At 38.9% G+C, this 18,230-nt stretch overlaps 1 protein-coding gene across 1 annotated transcript; it reads left to right on the forward strand.

Moving 5' to 3' along the window:
• Positions 1-7,522: 7,522 nt before the first annotated feature.
• Positions 7,523-8,464, forward strand: LOC123240842 (olfactory receptor 2G6-like). The gene has a single exon (XM_044668558.1). It carries the CDS (start codon positions 7,523-7,525, stop codon positions 8,462-8,464), a length of 942 nt encoding a protein of 313 aa, XP_044524493.1.
• Positions 8,465-18,230: the final 9,766 nt, after the last annotated feature.

Below are 18,230 nucleotides of genomic sequence, written 5' to 3' on the forward strand. Positions count from 1 at the left end.
ATTGGATTTTAGTGACGCAGAGCTGCACAAAGTCATCAACTTCATCCTCTCTTCCATAATCATTGACGTGGCAAGACAATGCAGTGGATGGCTTTGGCATCTTCACTGTCTGATTAAGCTCTAAGGATTCTCCAGAATCTGCTCCAAGTGCCTTCATGTCCATTAGAACAAAGTGTTCTTATCCACCTGTTTTGCCAGAGAAATCTTCACAAGCTTAGAATAGACATCCCCTTAACTTACTGACAGGATTATGGTTAATCAGTTCCCCTCAACCCAGTTTTGCCCATCTGCTGAGACAGTTTAATCAAAGTGTGGCCACTGTGCATGCTACAGCTTATTTGAGCCATAGTGGAGAGCTGAGTGAAAGGTAGATACCAAAGATGAATAAGCAGCCCCGAAAAGGGTTTAACAAGACCTCACATCAGATGAGCTAGTCCTTCCTGGGAACATGGTGTCTGACATCCCAAAATAGGACTGATATTGGATAGGGGATAATTTTTTGTAATGCTGGGAGAACTGGAAATTAGTCAGATTGAGGCCAGTATCTGACATTATCTCCATTAATAAGTTCAAAATCTATATGTGACATAAAACTAAAAGGTTACATCAAGAATATATTAGGTGACCTAAAAAAAATAAACATAGTTTCAAAACAATGGATGGGGGAGAGAATTTCATGATCTTACAAAGGATAAAGGAGATGCTAGAAAAATAAAATCAATAATTTTCATTTGATAAAATTTTTAAAAAGCTTTTGCATAAACAAAATCAATTCAATTAAAATTAGAAAGGAAATAGTCCAGTTGGGAAATATCTTTGAAACCAGATTCTCTGATAACTCAGAATTGCATGTTTAGTTCTCTAATATTAGAATGAAGTGGTATAGCCTGATTCAGGAAACAGGCATATTGAGGAGTCAAAGAAGATAAGTGAGGGAACTTAAGTTGGAAAGCCTCTGTGTTCTCAGTGATGTAGAGTGTGAAACATCTGGTGAGGGAGAGGGGGCAGAGGATTGGAGGGTATTGAAAGCTCAAGGAAAGAAAAGAAGAGCTGGAATTATCATTAGAACAAGAGGATAGAGAGTTAAAGATAAAGTAGAGGTGCCCACTTTTCATGTATTGTGTCTCGTTTCTATTCTATCCTATAAACCATCTGAGAGAAGGAACTATGGTATATATGTCTCTATACCCTTCAAAAAGTTTCATACATGCCTTGTAGATAGGAGCTGCTCAATAAATCAATGCCAGGGTGGACAGAACAGAGCATAGAACAATGAGCCAGCAATAATGGGGTTAGAAGTGATTGCAAAAGCCAGGTGTTCCAACCACCTCTTGCAATTCCCATCTTTCATACTGTTAAGCACAGGGGAACTATTTGACTGAATGTCAAAAGTAGGGTTAGAGCCCAGGTGCTCCGACTCCAAAGCCAGTGATATTTCCACTATGTTATGGTGACTCTTAGCATCAAATAACTGAAATCCAATATGGACCTTGCTATTAAAAAGATATTTGATGCTTGTCAGCCCACCAAATATGTCTGAACTTATTTTCTCAACTTTAAAATGGTGTATGGACACACCAAGACCTAACTCCCAAGACTGGAAAGCTCAAATGAAGAAATAATACAGTAAATTCTTTGTAAGATAAAAGACAGTACAAATGTGGCAATATTTTGCTCATCAGGCTTTGTTAATTATTTCATGTATGAATAGTAATTTTTCGCTATTGACTTCTTATAGAAGCTTCTAATTTACCTTAAAAAGCAACAATTAAATCTCCTCTCATCTAAACAACCCCAATTTTTAATCATTTCCAAAGAGAATTTCATTTTTCCTTTCTCTTCCCTGAATGTTTAAGCTTTTCCGGATCATTTTTTAAAGATGTAATGGCAAAATGTCACCTCAAGACCCTGACAGGGCTGACAAATGAAGCATCAGGGACAGAGCATCTTTGAATAAGGTCTTTGCAGAGTGGGCACATGTAATAGTCAGTCATTGCTTCTCCTTTGAGGACCTGAGGTCCAAGGAGGAGTCAGCTGTCTCTGCCTGAGGAATTCCTCTCAAGACCAAGTGCCTCCAGGGCCTCATTTAGATCTTAATTAGTAAGTGTGCCTCACAGTCCCCTAAGTGGTCCTCAGCATAAATCCTTTCCCTAAATTTAGGTCCTTCATCCCTATTGGGTCCCATTCCCTTGTTGCCTTCACTTCTCAAAACAATTTCAATTTGATTATAGACCTCATCCTCCCTGAAAAGCGGTTCTCCAGAATCCCCTTCATCATGTATCAGTCCAGAGATGCCAATGCATATGTCACAAAGCCCATTTGAGACAATGAGGTATTAGATTCTCTCCCTCATTTGATAGATTGCCTGTAAGATAGTCTACCTGACTACTGATTCAAATCATCCAGGACCTATATGAGAGGTAGAGAAGAGCAGACTACTCTGTGATCAGTAAGTAAGATGGTGCTCAGCATTGATGATGGTTCCCAACATTGATGATGGGCATTGTCAATAATTTTCCTTGTGGGTCACAGGGAATGAATGCCTTAGAAGAGACATAAAGGGGCATTCTGGTGAATGTGAGTGAATATGGTCCTCAGTTTAACAATTCAAAATTTGCTTCTCTGTGTCTGGTAGTGTTCTAGGTAGTAACAATTGAGATGCAAAAACAAAGGACTTTACATTCCACTGGAGTAATGCAACAAGCAGGCAGATAAAGAAATGATGTCATTGGAGGAGAGGAAGAGATAGAGAAAGACAACGACAAGAGAAAGAGAGAAAATAGAAAGAAAAACAGGAAGGAAAGAAAGATGCTTTGGGACTATGCTAGAAAGAGGTTGGCCGAGGCTAAAAGGGTTTGATATGGCCTTGGAGAAAGAGGCAATGGCATATGCATCTCCCAAACTTGTGGTAGAAAGCAGTGGGGAGAAGGGGCCAAGGGAGTTACTAGAAGTAGAACAATATCTGCTACTGAATCAAGCTGGGGACCAAAGATAAAGAACATCTGGGAGTGATAGGCTTCATTCTAGCCCACTGGACTAAGCTTCCCTGTTTGCTTGTTTATTCAACCACTTATGATTCCACACCTCCTGGAGATAAAGATGAATTCTGCTGCCCCTCTTAGGGGCTAAGTTGAGAATTTTAGAAAGCCATATGTTAAATTTCTACCTACATTTGAAGTTATTAAAATACTGATTGATTAAACTCTGAGTACTAGTTAGTACATGGCTGCAGCCTTAAGGGGGAAGATTGGCAAAACAGTAAGTAAAGAGATTTAAATGATTTCACTAGTGTCCATAGGTGGAAGCTTCTGTTCAAAGAGAAAGAATTTATTATTAAATTAACTTCGCAGAGCATAGGGAATGCAGTCATTTCAAGCAATTCAGTCACCATGGTGGCTGGCTAGGGGTACTGACAAATTTGTTTTATAAAAGCCTGAATTTACTTCTATTCCAAGACTGACCCTTTGAGCCTGACTGAACAATGGGCCATCAAGCACCCATTAAGCACCCTGAATGGGAGTGATTGATAGAGCTGCTCCAGTCTTAAGTATCCCTTTGAATTTGAAGTTTCTCTTTTTGGCTCCCATTCTAGCCTATAGCTGGAATCCTCTTAACTTAGCCTCCATATAAGCCAATCAGTAGACCTTCCTTTCCTAGATTCTCAAAAGTGTATATATATATATATATATATATATATATATATATATATATATATATATATATCCCCAAGTTCTTCAGTTCAATGGAAATTCCCATTCTCCTGGTGTTTGTTTTTTTTTTTTTCCCAAAAACATTGTTCCCAAAGTCCTGAACCTTGGCTAGGTGTGATATGTAAGTGTGACACTGCAAGGTGGCCATAGGAGGACTGTCTCCCCTGTCCTAATTCTTTTGTAATTGCTTTGATGATTCTGTGTTTTTCTAAATTGAGGGTACATTAGGCAACCTCCCTAATCTCCTTGGCTGCATGACTAGCTTGGAAAGGAAATTAAATTTGCATAGGAGAAGGCAAGAGAGAAAAGAAAGTCAAGTACCCAAGGAAGGAAGGAAAGCGAGGAAAGCTCCATCCTTGCAAACTTGGGGATCAGATAATAAAGGGACAGCTAGTTCTGTTAGCCTGGTCATGGACCCCCTGATATTTACAAAAAGTGAAGAGTTTACAGTCTACCCACCAATGTTTACAAGAAGTGAACCAACTTGATTAATTAAAGAGTTTACAATCTAATTAGGTTACTAAGGCATAGGTTACTCTTGAAATGACTGATCATTTCATCTGTATTGAACTGGTTGGGTTCCATGGCACAGGAGTTGTAGTGAAACACAGACCATCTTCCCACCAAGATATATGGGGAAAAGGAAATCCCAGAAGATATCATTCCCATGTTTCTGTATGTGCCTAACTATCCTCATTAGAATTTTTAACAATGTAACTTCACTTTATCAATACTCAGATGGAAGGAAAGAAGGAAGTATTTATGAAGTCTCTACTTTGTACCAGCATTTTACAAACATTTTCTTATTTCGTCCTCATAACATCCACGAGCAGTAGGTACTATTATCATTCCCATTTTTCAGTTGAGAAAACTGAAGTTGAAAAGGTTAAGTGACTTTCCCAGGGTGACACAATCAGTATCTGAGGTCATATTTGAACTCAGGTCTTCCTAACTTCAGACAGAGTATTTTATCCACTTAAGCACTGAGCTGGATGCCTGTGGAGGAATTAGCCAAATATGAAATGACCAAAAAGATGTCACTGGTAATTTTGCTCCTATTGAGAGGCAGTGAGATGATTTGGGTTAGCAGGGGGCTTGGAGTCAGGTAACTTGGGTTTAAGATTGGTTCTGATACTGATTCTGTAATCCTTGGTGCTGAAACCCTCTCTGAGTCTGGTTTCCTCTTCATCTGCAAGGTGGAGAAAATTATGCTTGCCCCGACCACTTCTTTTGGCTGTTATAGGGAAACCTGAGGGGAAGGAGGATGATCAGGGAAGATCCAGGGTAAATTGAATAAACTTACCTAGGTGGTAGGCAACTAGGTTGCAAAGTAGATAGAGAACCAGGCCTGGAGTCAAGAAGACTCATCATTTTGAGTTCAAATCTGGCTTCAGATTCTTACTAGCTGGTAACCATAGGTAAGTCACTAAACCCTTTTTGCATAAGTTTCCTCATCTATTAAATGATCTGGAGAAGGAAATAGAAAACGATTCTTTACAAAGTGAAGAGTCAGATATGAACAAAAAGCAAAGACTGAACAGGCACTTAACCCCTAATCTCTCAGTTCCTTTGCTCTTCCCTGGAGAGGCAGAACTAGAGTTATGTGATAGTTGAACATGCACCCAAACATCTGTCTCAAGTATGGGTCAATTCCTGGGTGTTTCTAAGCCTCAGCCTAATGCTTGCTTCAGAGACACCTCTATCAAACACAAATTTGAGAGTTTTACTATCCAGAGTTCTAAAAAGAGAAGGAGGAATTTCTGGGTGGCAACACTCCTTAAAGAGAGAATGGGATTCAGAATCCATCCTTCTAATGAGAGGTGAGTCTGGTAGAACACACTAACCTCATAGAGAGAATTTTGTACCTGGTGCCCATTACTGGGAAACAAAGCAATAAGATGATGACATGAAGGAAGTAAAATATCTAACTTATTCCTCCAACTACCATATCACACACATACATTCACACACACACACACACTCAAAAACATACACTCACACTCATACCCTGAATTATTATCATAAATTACTTTTACTCTGTGGTTTGGTTGGGAATGAGGTGGATGATGTCAGAATTTCCAAGTGTAATTTCCTTCCAAAAGAGTCCAAATCTTCTGTGTAGTTTCATAAGATTGAATTCCTGAATAGTACTTAAGTGGAAGTGAAAATCACTGAAATGTCAAGTTTTTCTCTCTAGCAACTCCAAGTTTATTTTCTTTCTGAAAGGATTTCATTTATCAGCATGCTATATAAACTAATTTTATGCCCAGAAAAAAAACCAAAGAAAAAATTCAGAATGGAATACAATTTGGGGGATGTTCCCACAATTTTGTTACATTTACTATATTTATATATTTCATTAAAAGTGAAGCATATTTGATCTTTCATAATTTCTAATACAAGCCTCTAACTTTTCCTTAAATATAAAGTGTTTATGACTAAGAGGGGGAGAAGCATCTACTATGTACCAGATTTTGGACTAAACACTTTTACAAGTATTAATTCATTTGATCTTCACAAAAACCATATAAGTTGGATGATAAAGTTACAGTAAAAAAATTACCTTAAAATTTAAAAAAGCAATTTGTATGGAGCCTCAAGAAGGAGTTGGACATTGGCAGAGATGGATGAGAATTATGCAAGTTAATGCTGGGTTACTGTAAAAACTTTAGAATTTTCTTCATTTTGGGGGGGGGTAAAATGTCTGTAATATACCTGAAAATCATTGCTATGTTAAATGTTTGTTTGGATTGTGGGTACCCTTTGACCCCATATGTTGAGACAAAGACATAAATTATATGGTTTAATCACTGAGTGGAGGGAAAATAACAAGAAAGTAGATATTTTATGGATGGTCCCCAATATTAGATATCATCTATGTAAGCCTAGAGCTTTAGGTCTTGTGTCATAGGACACCTTTTTACATCAATAGAATTTCATCAATATTTATTTTGATGATGATGATGAAGGTCACTGTTATTAGGATTTAATCCAGCAACATGATTGCAAAGTATAGACAACCTTGTACTCTAAAAACATGTTTCAGGATCCTTTTCCCCATCATGCTAAGCCCTAAAGATGGTCTATAGTCAATAACTGGTAATTTGCCTAAATTTATGCAATATTTGAATGGAATAATCACAGAATTCTTTCCCCAAAAGTCAAATACATGCTATGTCTAAAATTTGATCAATAAAGTTATTTTATTTAACGACAATAAAATCATATACTCTTCAAAGCAAGAAAGACATTCAACACACACTGATTATATACACATCAATGCCACTATTTGAAAATCTAGTCATTCATTTAGGTATTTGGGTTAAGGATGGTCAAATGAAAAGTTTGATTAGTATTCCACCTTCCCCTCCTCCCCATGGGACTTCCTAATGAGAGTGTTGGCTATCCATGTCCATTCTTGTGAGGAAGTCTTTGATAAAATCTTATCCATTCATATTGCAAATGAGGACTGAAAGCAAAAAGGGTAAAATACCATGCCCAGGCATTTCTGACTAATTCATGAGAGAACTGGTGATTAAATTCAGGATTTTTAATTTACTGCCAGTGATCTTTCTGCTGCAAAAGACTTCTAGCTGTTTTGGAAGTCTTCCCAAACACATTCTTGGTGGACATTGCTCCTTCCTCAAGACCTGGGCTCTGGAGGTCATTGTTTTCACATTCACCAAACAGTTACTTCCTATTGAGAAAGAATTGAGATTCATTAACACTTTATCTCATTGATCTCTTTGCACAGCAAGTCAGCCCTCTACCTCTCTTTTAATTCCTGGCAGAAGCTGAAAGCAGGAGGGTCAATGAAACCAAACAGCTCTCAAGATGGCTTTGTTCTCTTGGGCTTCTCTGACAAGCCGCAGTTAGAGACTATTCTCTTTGTGGTCATCTTGGTCTTCTATATCTTGAATGTGGTGGGGAACATGACCATCATATTAGTGTCCTGCCTGGACCCCAAACTTCACACTCCAATGTACTTCTTTCTTGCCAATCTGTCCTTTGTAGACCTCTGCTTAACCACCTGCATTGCCCCACAGTTATTGGTCACCATGGGGAAAAAAGACAAGATCATGAGCTACAGTGGCTGTGTGGTACAACTCTATGTGTCCATGGGTTTGGGATCCACTGAATGTATTGTTTTGGCTGTCATGTCTTATGACCGCTATGCAGCAGTCTGCCGCCCCCTCCACTACGCAGTCATCATGCATCCTCAGCTCTGCCTGTCACTGGCTGCCATAGCATGGCTCAGTGGTCTGGTCACCTCCCTGATCCAGTGCTCTCTCACTATACAGCTACCTCGGTGTGGTCACAACCAGTTGGATCACATTTGTTGTGAGGTGCCAGTGTTGATCAAGCTGGCTTGTGTAGACACCACCTTCAATGAGGCCGAACTCTTTGTGGCCAGTGTGGTCTTCCTAGTGGTGCCTGTCTCTCTCATCCTGGTTTCCTATGGCTACATTGCTCAGGCCATATTGAGGATCAAATCTGCAACAGGACGCCGTAAAGCATTTGGGACTTGTTCTTCTCACCTGGTGGTTGTAATCATCTTCTATGGGACCATCATCTTCATGTATCTCCAGCCCGTCAAAAGTAAATCAAAAGACCAAGGAAAGTTTGTGTCTCTCTTCTACACTGTGGTCACTCCTCTGTTAAATCCCCTCATCTATACCCTGAGGAACAAGGATGTGAAGGGGGCACTGAGAAAGTTGGTACCAGGGAAAATTCTTGTGTCAGAGAAGCTGTGAGCAGTAACACAACTAAGAGGGTTGTTCTAAGCCCAGATAATTCTGTTTTCAAGCCCTAATATCTTGGCCAATGTGTGTCTCCCTTTATGGTTGACTAAAAGAACTGCATGTGAAAGAGAGAGATAGTCACATAGAGACAGAGACAAAGACCAACAGACAGATGGATAGATATACGTGGATTTGGATCTATTTGTATAGAGCACTTCGTGGAAACACCTTATAGACAAGGCTGGCCCAAGTTGTAGGGACTCTGTAGGTACATATATATTTAACACCATAGTTCATGAGCATCCACTTTAAGGTTTACATTTTCTGGTCCACCACAGGACCCAGGAAAAAGGTACTACACCTGTGCTTTCATTGGTATTTGGAGCTCCTGGGGGAGAAGACTCCCACCACCCTGGCACCTTCTTTACAACTCATAGTCTTAGATTAATGCCTTGAGCTCTGATAGGTTAAGTGGCTCACCCAGGGTCACACAGCCAGTATGTGCCAGAGGGGAACCCAAATCTTTTTGACTGAGGCCAGGTGTCTAGTCACTATACCATGCCACCTTTTCAACTTCAAAGCAATGGCATTTAATGGAATAACACACCATTAATGGGAAAAGTGAACACAGATAGATGACACATACAGATAGACATGTAAGAAGAGAACACAGGACCAGCATACACATGTAGATGGTTGAACATGTGGGGATCATAAGTGGCCAAGAACTGATGGGGAAAGGTACAGATGCCAGAAAATAAGTGCAGGGAGACAATTTATGCCAATGACTCTATGGGGTGACCATTTTCTTTTGATGATGTAATTGTGCTGCTCCATCCTGGCATGATCCCATCTGTTGTTGTTTTGTTGACTTTTTCCCACATGCTATGCAAAATCAGGCAAATCTATCATCTGTCAGACGTTGGCTCTGGCTAGTCTTGTGTAGCCACTTGTGTAGACAATATTGCCTGGCTATACTTGTGCTATCCGCCATTGTTACTGTTATCCGAGGCCCCAAAGAGTATATGATGATGTAGCTTCTCTCTGCTTCTTAGCATCAGCTTCTGACCTCAGTCGTGTCTCTCTCCCTATCAGAAAATGCCTCCTTCAGACTAAAGTCTAAAGGCTTTCCCTGCCACAGCTATTTTAGAAACATCAAAATCTATTCAGCTATTGAACTTGGTGAACAGAGTAGAAGTATTCATTGGCAAAACTACCCTGCAGCAATTGTAGACATGATTATAGAGAAAGGGATACAAGTGAGAAATACTCTGGGGATCAAGTAAACAAGATAGCAACTTGGTTATTGGAGATGAGGGAGAGAGAACTGAGCATCAGCTTGCAATTGAAAAATACATCCCAGCAAACACTGAAAGAAATCCCTGGGGGCAGCTAGGTGGCTCAGTGGATGGGCAGCCAGACCTAGAGATGGGAGGTATTGGGTTCAAATCTGGTCTCAGACACTTCCTAGCTGTGGGGCCCTGGACAAGCCACTTAACCCTCATTGCCAAGCCCTTCCTGCTCTTCTGCCTTAGAACCAGTACACAGTATTGATTCTATGATGGAAGGTAAGGGTTAAAATAAAAGAAGAAGAAAAAGAAGAAGAAATCCCTGTACAAAGTAATTTTCCAGAAAAGAATTAAATAAAATTGTCCCAATAGAGTTGTGGCTGAGAGCATATGCCAGTTTCCACCTTGATAGTTTGATTATTACCAGAAAACAATGGGGACCTTTGTACTTCATGAGGATTTTTATTTCTCTGTGTGGATTTTATTTTCATTGTTGTTATAATTATTTATACAATTCCTTTGACTCTATTTTTCTTCACTTATTCTTCAATCCTTCAAGTCTTCCCATGTGTATCTGAATTCTTCATATTTGTCTATCCTTATAGAATAGTAATATTCCTTTGCATTCATATGCCAACATTTGTTCACCACTCTCCAATCAATGGACACACTTCATTTCCAACTTTTTATTAGAATAATGTAGCTTGCCTTTCCATAGTTCATATGCATCCTTTATTTCCATAAATAACCTTCTTGGAGTAGAGATTCAATATTGAAATCTTAGGGTCAAAAAGTATAAACAAAACAGTCACTTTCAAAGCATAATTTTATATTATATCCCAGAATCGTTGGACAAGTTCCCAATTCAGCAAGCAATGACAGTATCCCTATCTTCCCACAGCTTTTCCAACAATCCACATTGGCCAACTTGCTTAATGATCATAAAATCATACCTTAGGGTTATTTTAACTTGTATTTTTATGAATAAGAGTGATCTCGAAGAAATGATCATTTGATTCTCTATAATTCTGTCTATGGAAAAATATTCCTTCATATTGTTTCACTACTTATCTATGGCATAATGAGTCTTAAACTGACAGGTTTTAACAACTTCGTATGGATATTAGAAGTCATTATTTTAGCAGTCATGTAATGGAAAGATTACATTTTCCAATTCATCTTTTTTCCTCTGATTCTAGCTAAAATTATTTCCCATGAGCATCCTTTTTATTTGTATGGGAATATTGCAAGTAGGACCCATTTCTAGAATCTTTTGCATGTAGGATTCCATACTCTATAATCAAGCTCTTTCCTTGCAAGGAGTTGGTCCTATTTCCATTACATATGGGAATTAATGTACGCACATACAGGTATGTACATGTCCATACATAAGCACACATGAACATGGAGATAGCACATATGTGCATATCTAAATGTGTACACATGTACATGTATGCCTAAACACATGTATAATTATATATGTGTTTGTGTCTATATATATATATATGTACACATTCACATGATTGATGGTCTTTACACACTGCCAAATATGGAAGTTCCTGTTCATTTTCCATGTTCCGGTTACATGATCTATTTTTCCATAAATTTTTAAATCAACATTGTCTCTTTGGCCATTAAAAAGATCTCTTCTAATTCTTGTCTACTTATAAGTTTTTTTTTTCCTTTGTGCATATCTGTGGAAGATAAAAGCTTTGATTCACTGACCTCTATGTTAGAACTGTTATTTAAAGACCTGACTTCTTATATTTTGGTAATTTATTGGACTGGAATTTACCGTGATCAGTGAGCCAAGATGCTGGTCTCAGTTATTCAATAAATGTTTATTAAGCATCTACTATGTGCTAAGCACTGGGGATAAAAAGAGAGGTAAAAGTGGCTTGCCCTTAAGAAGCTTACAGTTTATAGAGGAGATAACATGCAAACAGATCTATACAAACATTCTATACTGTATAAATAAGAAATTAACAAAAGAACTGGAATTAGGAGAATGTGGAAAAGGTTTCCCTGTAGAAGACTAGATTTTAGTTGGGACTTAAAGGAAGCTGGGTAAGTCAATAAGCAGAGAACAGAAAAGAGAGTCTCCTAGGCATAAGGAACAGCAGAAGAAAATCCACTCTCAATCAAGAGATGGAGTATCTTGTTTGTGGAACAGCAAAGAGGCCAGTCACTGGATCAAAGATTGCATGTGAGGAGTAAGGTATAAGAAGACTGGAAAGGTAAGAGGGGACTAGGTAATAAAGGACATTGGATACTAAATAGTAGATTTTGTAGTTGACCCTCAAAGGAGGTGGTGGGGGCCACTAGAGTTTACTCTATTTTTTTTACTATATTGGTTAAGGTCAATGACCTTGTTTTATGGGACTCCAAATTTTTCTTTCTCCTTTAGGACCTTGTCTTGGGGAAAGTCCCAGACTGGCACTTGTCTTAGACTAAACAATAAACCTTAAAGTACGCAATGGTCTCAGTTTAGATAGAATTAGTAGATGTAATCAAATCTTAAGTACTCGTTTGTCCTTCCTTTTCTTTATTCTCCAAAAGGTATATAAGATACCAAGTTCTTCAGCTCATTGGAAAATCCCATTTTGAGGTGCATTTTCCTGGAGTCAGTGTTTCCAGAGTCCCAGAGCTTGTCTCTGTGTGGTATTTAGTGCATGACTCTGTATGGAGGTCATTAGAGCATTGTTTTTCTTGTCCTGATTGAAGACTTGTTCTTTCTAACTACTTTGGTGGTTCTGTGTTTTTCAAGGTTGACAAGCTCAACTATGAACCTTCAATATATTTCCAATTATTTGAGTCATATTTTTTCTGGAAAGAAAAAATAGTTAGATGCAGTTCTTGCTTTATTTTTTTGTGAGCAGTTTATATAAGTATTATCTGGGGAAAGGAGAGAAAGGATCAAACCAGTGATTACAATATTTTAGGTAGTGTTTAGTAAGAGACTTCTATCAATGGAAAATGATAGCTTTTCAACAATTTATAAACTTAATTGCCCAGAGCCTTGAAAATGTTGATTTTCCCAGGGTCATTCAGAATTTCATAGATGGTTCTAAGTAATTCTACTGCTAAATCCACCCACTGATGGACAAATATATTCCTTTTCCATCTTCCTACCTCAGCCCAGCTCCTCATTCCACTTATTCTCCTTTAACTTCTATAATATCTTTGGCAGTTCCCCTGCTGAACTCAGGAGCACTGTTCTTTCTTTTCAGAATGTAAGCATTGGATCACCAACTGGCCTTCTTAATGTATTTAAACTTTTTTGGTCTTTTAAGTTGCTTTGATTAACCTTGCTTGCATGTGAAAAACTGCTTTCCTTCAAGGATTTTTGGAAAGACATCAATTAATCAAGCAACCATTTGGAATCAAATGATATAGAAGAGCTGGAAGTGACCTCAGAGATCATCTAAAGATTGGACTTACTGGTCTCTATGGTCCCTTAAAGTGTTAAATGTATGATCACAGCAGGGATATGCTGGTAAATATTGAATAATCAACTCAAAAAATGCACCTTTAAACTTAATCTTCATTATTAACACTTTCTCTAGTCCAAATCATGAAGAAATGATAAATCAAGCCTGGGTTGATAGCATTTGATAGATGATATATAGATATAGATATAGATATAGATATAGATATAGATATAGATATAGATATGGATGTAGATGTAGATATAGATATAGATATAGATGTAGATGCAGATGCAGATGTAAATGAAGATGTAGATATAGCATTGATCTTGGAGGTCAATGTGGAAGAAGTGATGGTCTGATCAATTGGAAGACCATATTCCAAACCTTGCCAGAAGAATCCTTGTTTCACACTTAGCATAGGTATCTATACCCTCTTTTCATTCAGAGGCTGGTACACTCCCTGAGGCAACTGGTCCAATACTTACTAAATCAAAGAAAGCCTACCCTGAAGAGTGCTTACCACTGATGTTGCATTGCATTGAGTTGTGTGTGTGTGTGTGTGTGTGTGTGTGTGTGTGTGTGTGTGTGATTGGGGAGGGTGGGGCTGAATATGTGATTTAATTGCTAAAGGGAATTTTTGCATTGGCTATGACCTGCAATTTAATCAACCAATTAAAAAAAAACAATCCCTGACCTTAAAGAGGTTATATTCTATTGGTAGAGAAAACATAAATATATACTGATATATAAAATATATACAAAATCATTGTGGTTGTTGCTGTTGAGTCATTTTGGTTTGACTCTGTGCATTTTCTTGGTAAAGATCTTGGAGTGGTTGGCATTTCTTTCTCCAGGTCATTTTATAAATAAGAAACTGAGGTAGATGGGGTTAAGTGACTTGTTCAGAAGAATACAGCTAGTAAGTGTCTGAGGCTCTTTTGGAACCTTTGTCTTTGTATCTCTAGTACCTAGCACTGGACATGACACATAGTAGAAACTAAATAAATGCTTGCCTACTGGAATTTCTACCTTCTGAAATCCTTCTTACCACTCTATTTAGAAAACACCTAATAACATAATCTTTCACCTTATTCTTTTATTATGCACATTTGGAGATTTGTCATATCTTTATTTTAGATATCTATTTTTAGAGGACAGAGACACAGTTCTGCTCTATTTCTGTCTCTGCAGGGCCATTCACTGTTCATGACACATTCCAGGAGTTTAATGAATATCTGTAGAATGAGTAAATCTTAACCAACAATTTTTTTTCGTCTCCGTAAAAATGAAAATAAGTTTGGTCGGGAGCACAAGGGCAGACCGCATTCAAATCCTGCCTCAAAGGTTCTTTCTTGGTTCATCATGCCTTTCTCTTTGAGTCTGGTGAGTCTTTTCTGGTGAGGGTGATCAAGAAAGACCAAAGCTCTGCCACCCCCCTCATCCCACAGAAAAGAGGCAGTCTTCACTCTGCCATTAACCTAATATCCTACCATTAGCTGAAATTCTCCTCGAAATGACTAATTTTCGTGACAAACTAAGAGCCACAAAGGAGCTGGAGGAAACAAGCCAATACCTAGAACCATCAAAACCATTCAAAGGATCAGTTTTATAACTAGTCTTCAGAAGATTGGGAATGATATGGGATGCCCCTCCAAATTTCATCTTCACTTAGGTCTCTACCAGCTTTGTGAGGAGGGCAAAAGCCTTAAGCCTCTAATGATGTAAAGAGAAAAGTGAGATGGAAGGCAGCAGCTTACTCCTGTAAACCACTGGTGGGAGTGTCCAGGATTGTGGATTAATGCAGAAACCTGTGGTCACTGTGAAGGAGGTGGGGAACAGAGACACTACTATCTGGGTGTTAGAAGCAAAGATAGTTCACAGTCTTGTTTTTTATCATAAAGAAAGGGAGAAAAAAGGAGATGAGAGAGGAAGGGAAGGAAGAGAAAGAGGAGACTGGGGAAAGGATAGAAAAAAGAAGAGGAGGAGGGGAGGGAGAGAAAGAATGGGAAAGAGGAGAGAGGAGAAAAAGAAAGGAGAGGACAGGGGAGTAGAGGAGGAGGGGAGGGGAAGAGAAGAGTGAGGAGGAGAAAGAAAGAATGGGAAAGTGGAGAGGAGGGAGGGGAGGGAAAGGGGTAAGGGAGAAGCAGGGAGTGAGGGCAGAAAAAGAATGGATGAGGAGAGGAGAAGAGAAGAGAGAAGGGAAGCAGAGGAGAGGATGGAGTGGTTTGAAGGGGGAAATGGGAAAGAGGGGAGAAAGGAAAGGAATAATAAGGGAAAGAGTATAGGGCAGAGAGGGGGAGGGGAGGGGAAGAAAAGGTCATCCCTTAGCAATTTGGATTCTTAACTATATAGCAAACTCTCAGTTCCCTTACCTTCATAGAGGAAAGCTGATACTTGGAAGCTATAAGAATCCTCCACAGAGAAAAGATCCCTCTACATATTGGAAACAATAATATAGAATGACTGTAAACTGGTTTGTGAATCATCTTGCAGAAGTCATGTTTTGACCTTACCTTAATGTGCAGTCATAGGGAAGTCACTGAAGCCTTCAGTCTGTTTTCTTCTCTGCAAATGCTGGTGCTCATTTTGGAATAAGATACTAATAAAGTGTTTTGCAAATCATAAAGTACCCTATAAATGTTCGTAATTGTTGCCATTATTACTTTTCTAGCCATGCGAAACTCCCAGTGTAAAACTTCCTTCCACCAAAGCCAATCTGCACCCATCTATGATGCAGTAAGCAGAATAAAATTCAGGAGATGTCTGCAACATTGAAAAGTTAAGAGAGTTTCCCAGGATCATCCAGGGAGTCTTTGTTCAGTGTGGCTTTTGATTCTGGGTTTAATTGATTCCAACTCTAGCTCTATACACAATCTGCCATATCACCTCTGTTTCTCAAATCAAGAAAAAAGAAGCCTTCCAGCGCAGTGTTGGAAGGATGGCTGGGAGGGGAGAGTACTTTGAAAATCTCAAAACCTCCCTCAGTGTAGTTGCTTTTGTCAATTATTGTTTTAAGCACATTTTCTATCATCCTTCGCTGCTGAGTGCCTCCTTGTAGCTCAATGATGCCCCATGTATCTGATCTGAACTCCTAAGCTCAGAGTGCCAGACATCTTATCTTACTCCCTGTTGATTTCTCAGCATGTGTGTGGGAAAGGAAGTGAAGGAGATGGTGGGTGAAAATGAATCAGCCATTCTTGGGCATAGAATGACAAAAATGACAGAAAAAAATATAATTGCAGTCACTTGGGGAGGACCTTGATGTTCCAATTCAGTTTTATTTTTTTCCTCCTTTGTTGGGTGTTGTTGTGAGGAAGATTAGATTAGGTATTGATTATGTATTGATTAAGTTGTACATAGCAGGAAGGAGCTGAAGCTGGGAATTCCATGATGGAATGAGGGAGGAGGAAGTCTGTCTGTGCCCTGAGTAAGGACTCCATTAGTGGTGGGCAAAACTGTTGCCAGCCTGGGAGACCTCAGAGCAAAGGACACCCTGATTCCTGTTTTCCCCTGGGATCCTGTGTGGTGTGGCATCTAGCAAAAGGACAAGATCTACAGAGCTAAGAGAAGAGGTGAAGTTTGAGTACTGGAGGACAATGCTTCAAGCAAAACCCTTACTGCTTGGTTCCTGAGACAACTTTAGCTCCTGGCATCCAGAGGTCATCAGTGGATTGCAGTGAGAATCCCAAAGCCACAAAAGCCCTAGCTGTACTCAAGCCTGGCAGGTTCCAGGTTTGAGGCAGAAACCCAGAGACTCCAGTATAGCTCCTTGGGCCCTGTTAGTTTAGATCACTTAGATAAGAGTAGAATAAGTCCTCCCATTGCCCTGTGGTTTTATCCTTTAGGTTTTAAGTGTAGAAATCCTTTCCCACCTTTTAGTCTAACATAATTAAAGCTGTTAAGTCCCTTTTACCTTGTTAGCCTGTTACTATACTCTGGTCTAGTGGAAGCTGGGTGACAGTTAAGATCAACTGCCATTCCTGTGGAAATCCAGTAAACTCTGGTCTCTCCACCCTGGTCCAGTCTCTCATAAATCCTAGAGTGTGTTCCCACAAACCACTTAGTTTATTGTAATATCTCTGGTGACCCCATTACCTCACTTATATTTTCCTACAGTGTAGAGGATGAGCCAAGCAGCCTGAAGTTGGAGGTAGTGAAGAGAGGTGCAGAGGTAGAAGAAGGAAGGAATGGGCAGATAGTGATAGAAAAAAAAATATAACTGTGACCAATGGGGTTTCAGTTATAACACCTTCTTCCCAGAACTTGACTTGAATGGGGGAACAGAATGTTGACCTTGTGAAGTTATGATATCTACCAGTGGCAAAATGGAATGCTCACTTCTATTTTTTTTTAGAGTCCATGTGACTGCTTTATTATTCTTAATGTTGAAAAATTATTATAAAAATCATGTGCAGGTATTTTCCATTTTCTTTTATTTATTCATCCACCTCCCCCCACTGTTTTCATTTTTAAATGCCCTCAAGATGATTTTGCTTAGTTGAGTCTCTTGCCAAATTTTATTTAAGTTAGCTTTTTCTCTACTTTTTTCCTCTTTAAGATCACTTCTCATAATCTTCTGCCATCCTCTTCTTTAAAATTTTTCAAACAAGTTTATATTCCAAATGGGTGTAGCCTTTGGCTGCCATCACTCTTCACTCAGCAAATGTCAAGATTTTGCTCACTTAGGCACTTTTTAGACACTTCTGGCCTCTCATTATATCAATTGATTCACATCAGGGAATGCCCACTTCTTAAAAAAGAAGAGATGGACTCAAGACACAAAATTAAATATACATTTGGGGCATGGTAATATAGGTAAGCCAAATTCCCACTTTCATTCTTTTAAGTGGGGATTTGGCTTAACTATGTTACTAGAGTTCTGGTTTGGTGTTTTTTTCCACTTGTGGGGAGGATGGGGAAGAGTAGAAAAAAGTCAGCTGGAGAAATATATTAAAAACACATTAAAAATAGAAAAGAGGAAGTGATACTTGTCTTTGAATTTTATATCTTCTGGGCTTCTAAACTTCTTTGAATATAACCTCACCACAAACACCAGGG

The sequence above is a fragment of the Gracilinanus agilis genome, chromosome 3 (assembly GCF_016433145.1).
Source record: "Gracilinanus agilis isolate LMUSP501 chromosome 3, AgileGrace, whole genome shotgun sequence".
NCBI lineage: Eukaryota > Metazoa > Chordata > Mammalia > Didelphimorphia > Didelphidae > Gracilinanus > Gracilinanus agilis.

Excerpts from the sequence above, each read along its gene's own strand:
- LOC123240842 (XM_044668558.1), top strand. The coding sequence starts at position 7,523 with ATGAAACCAAACAGCTCTCAAGATGGCTTTGTTCTCTTGGGCTTCTCT.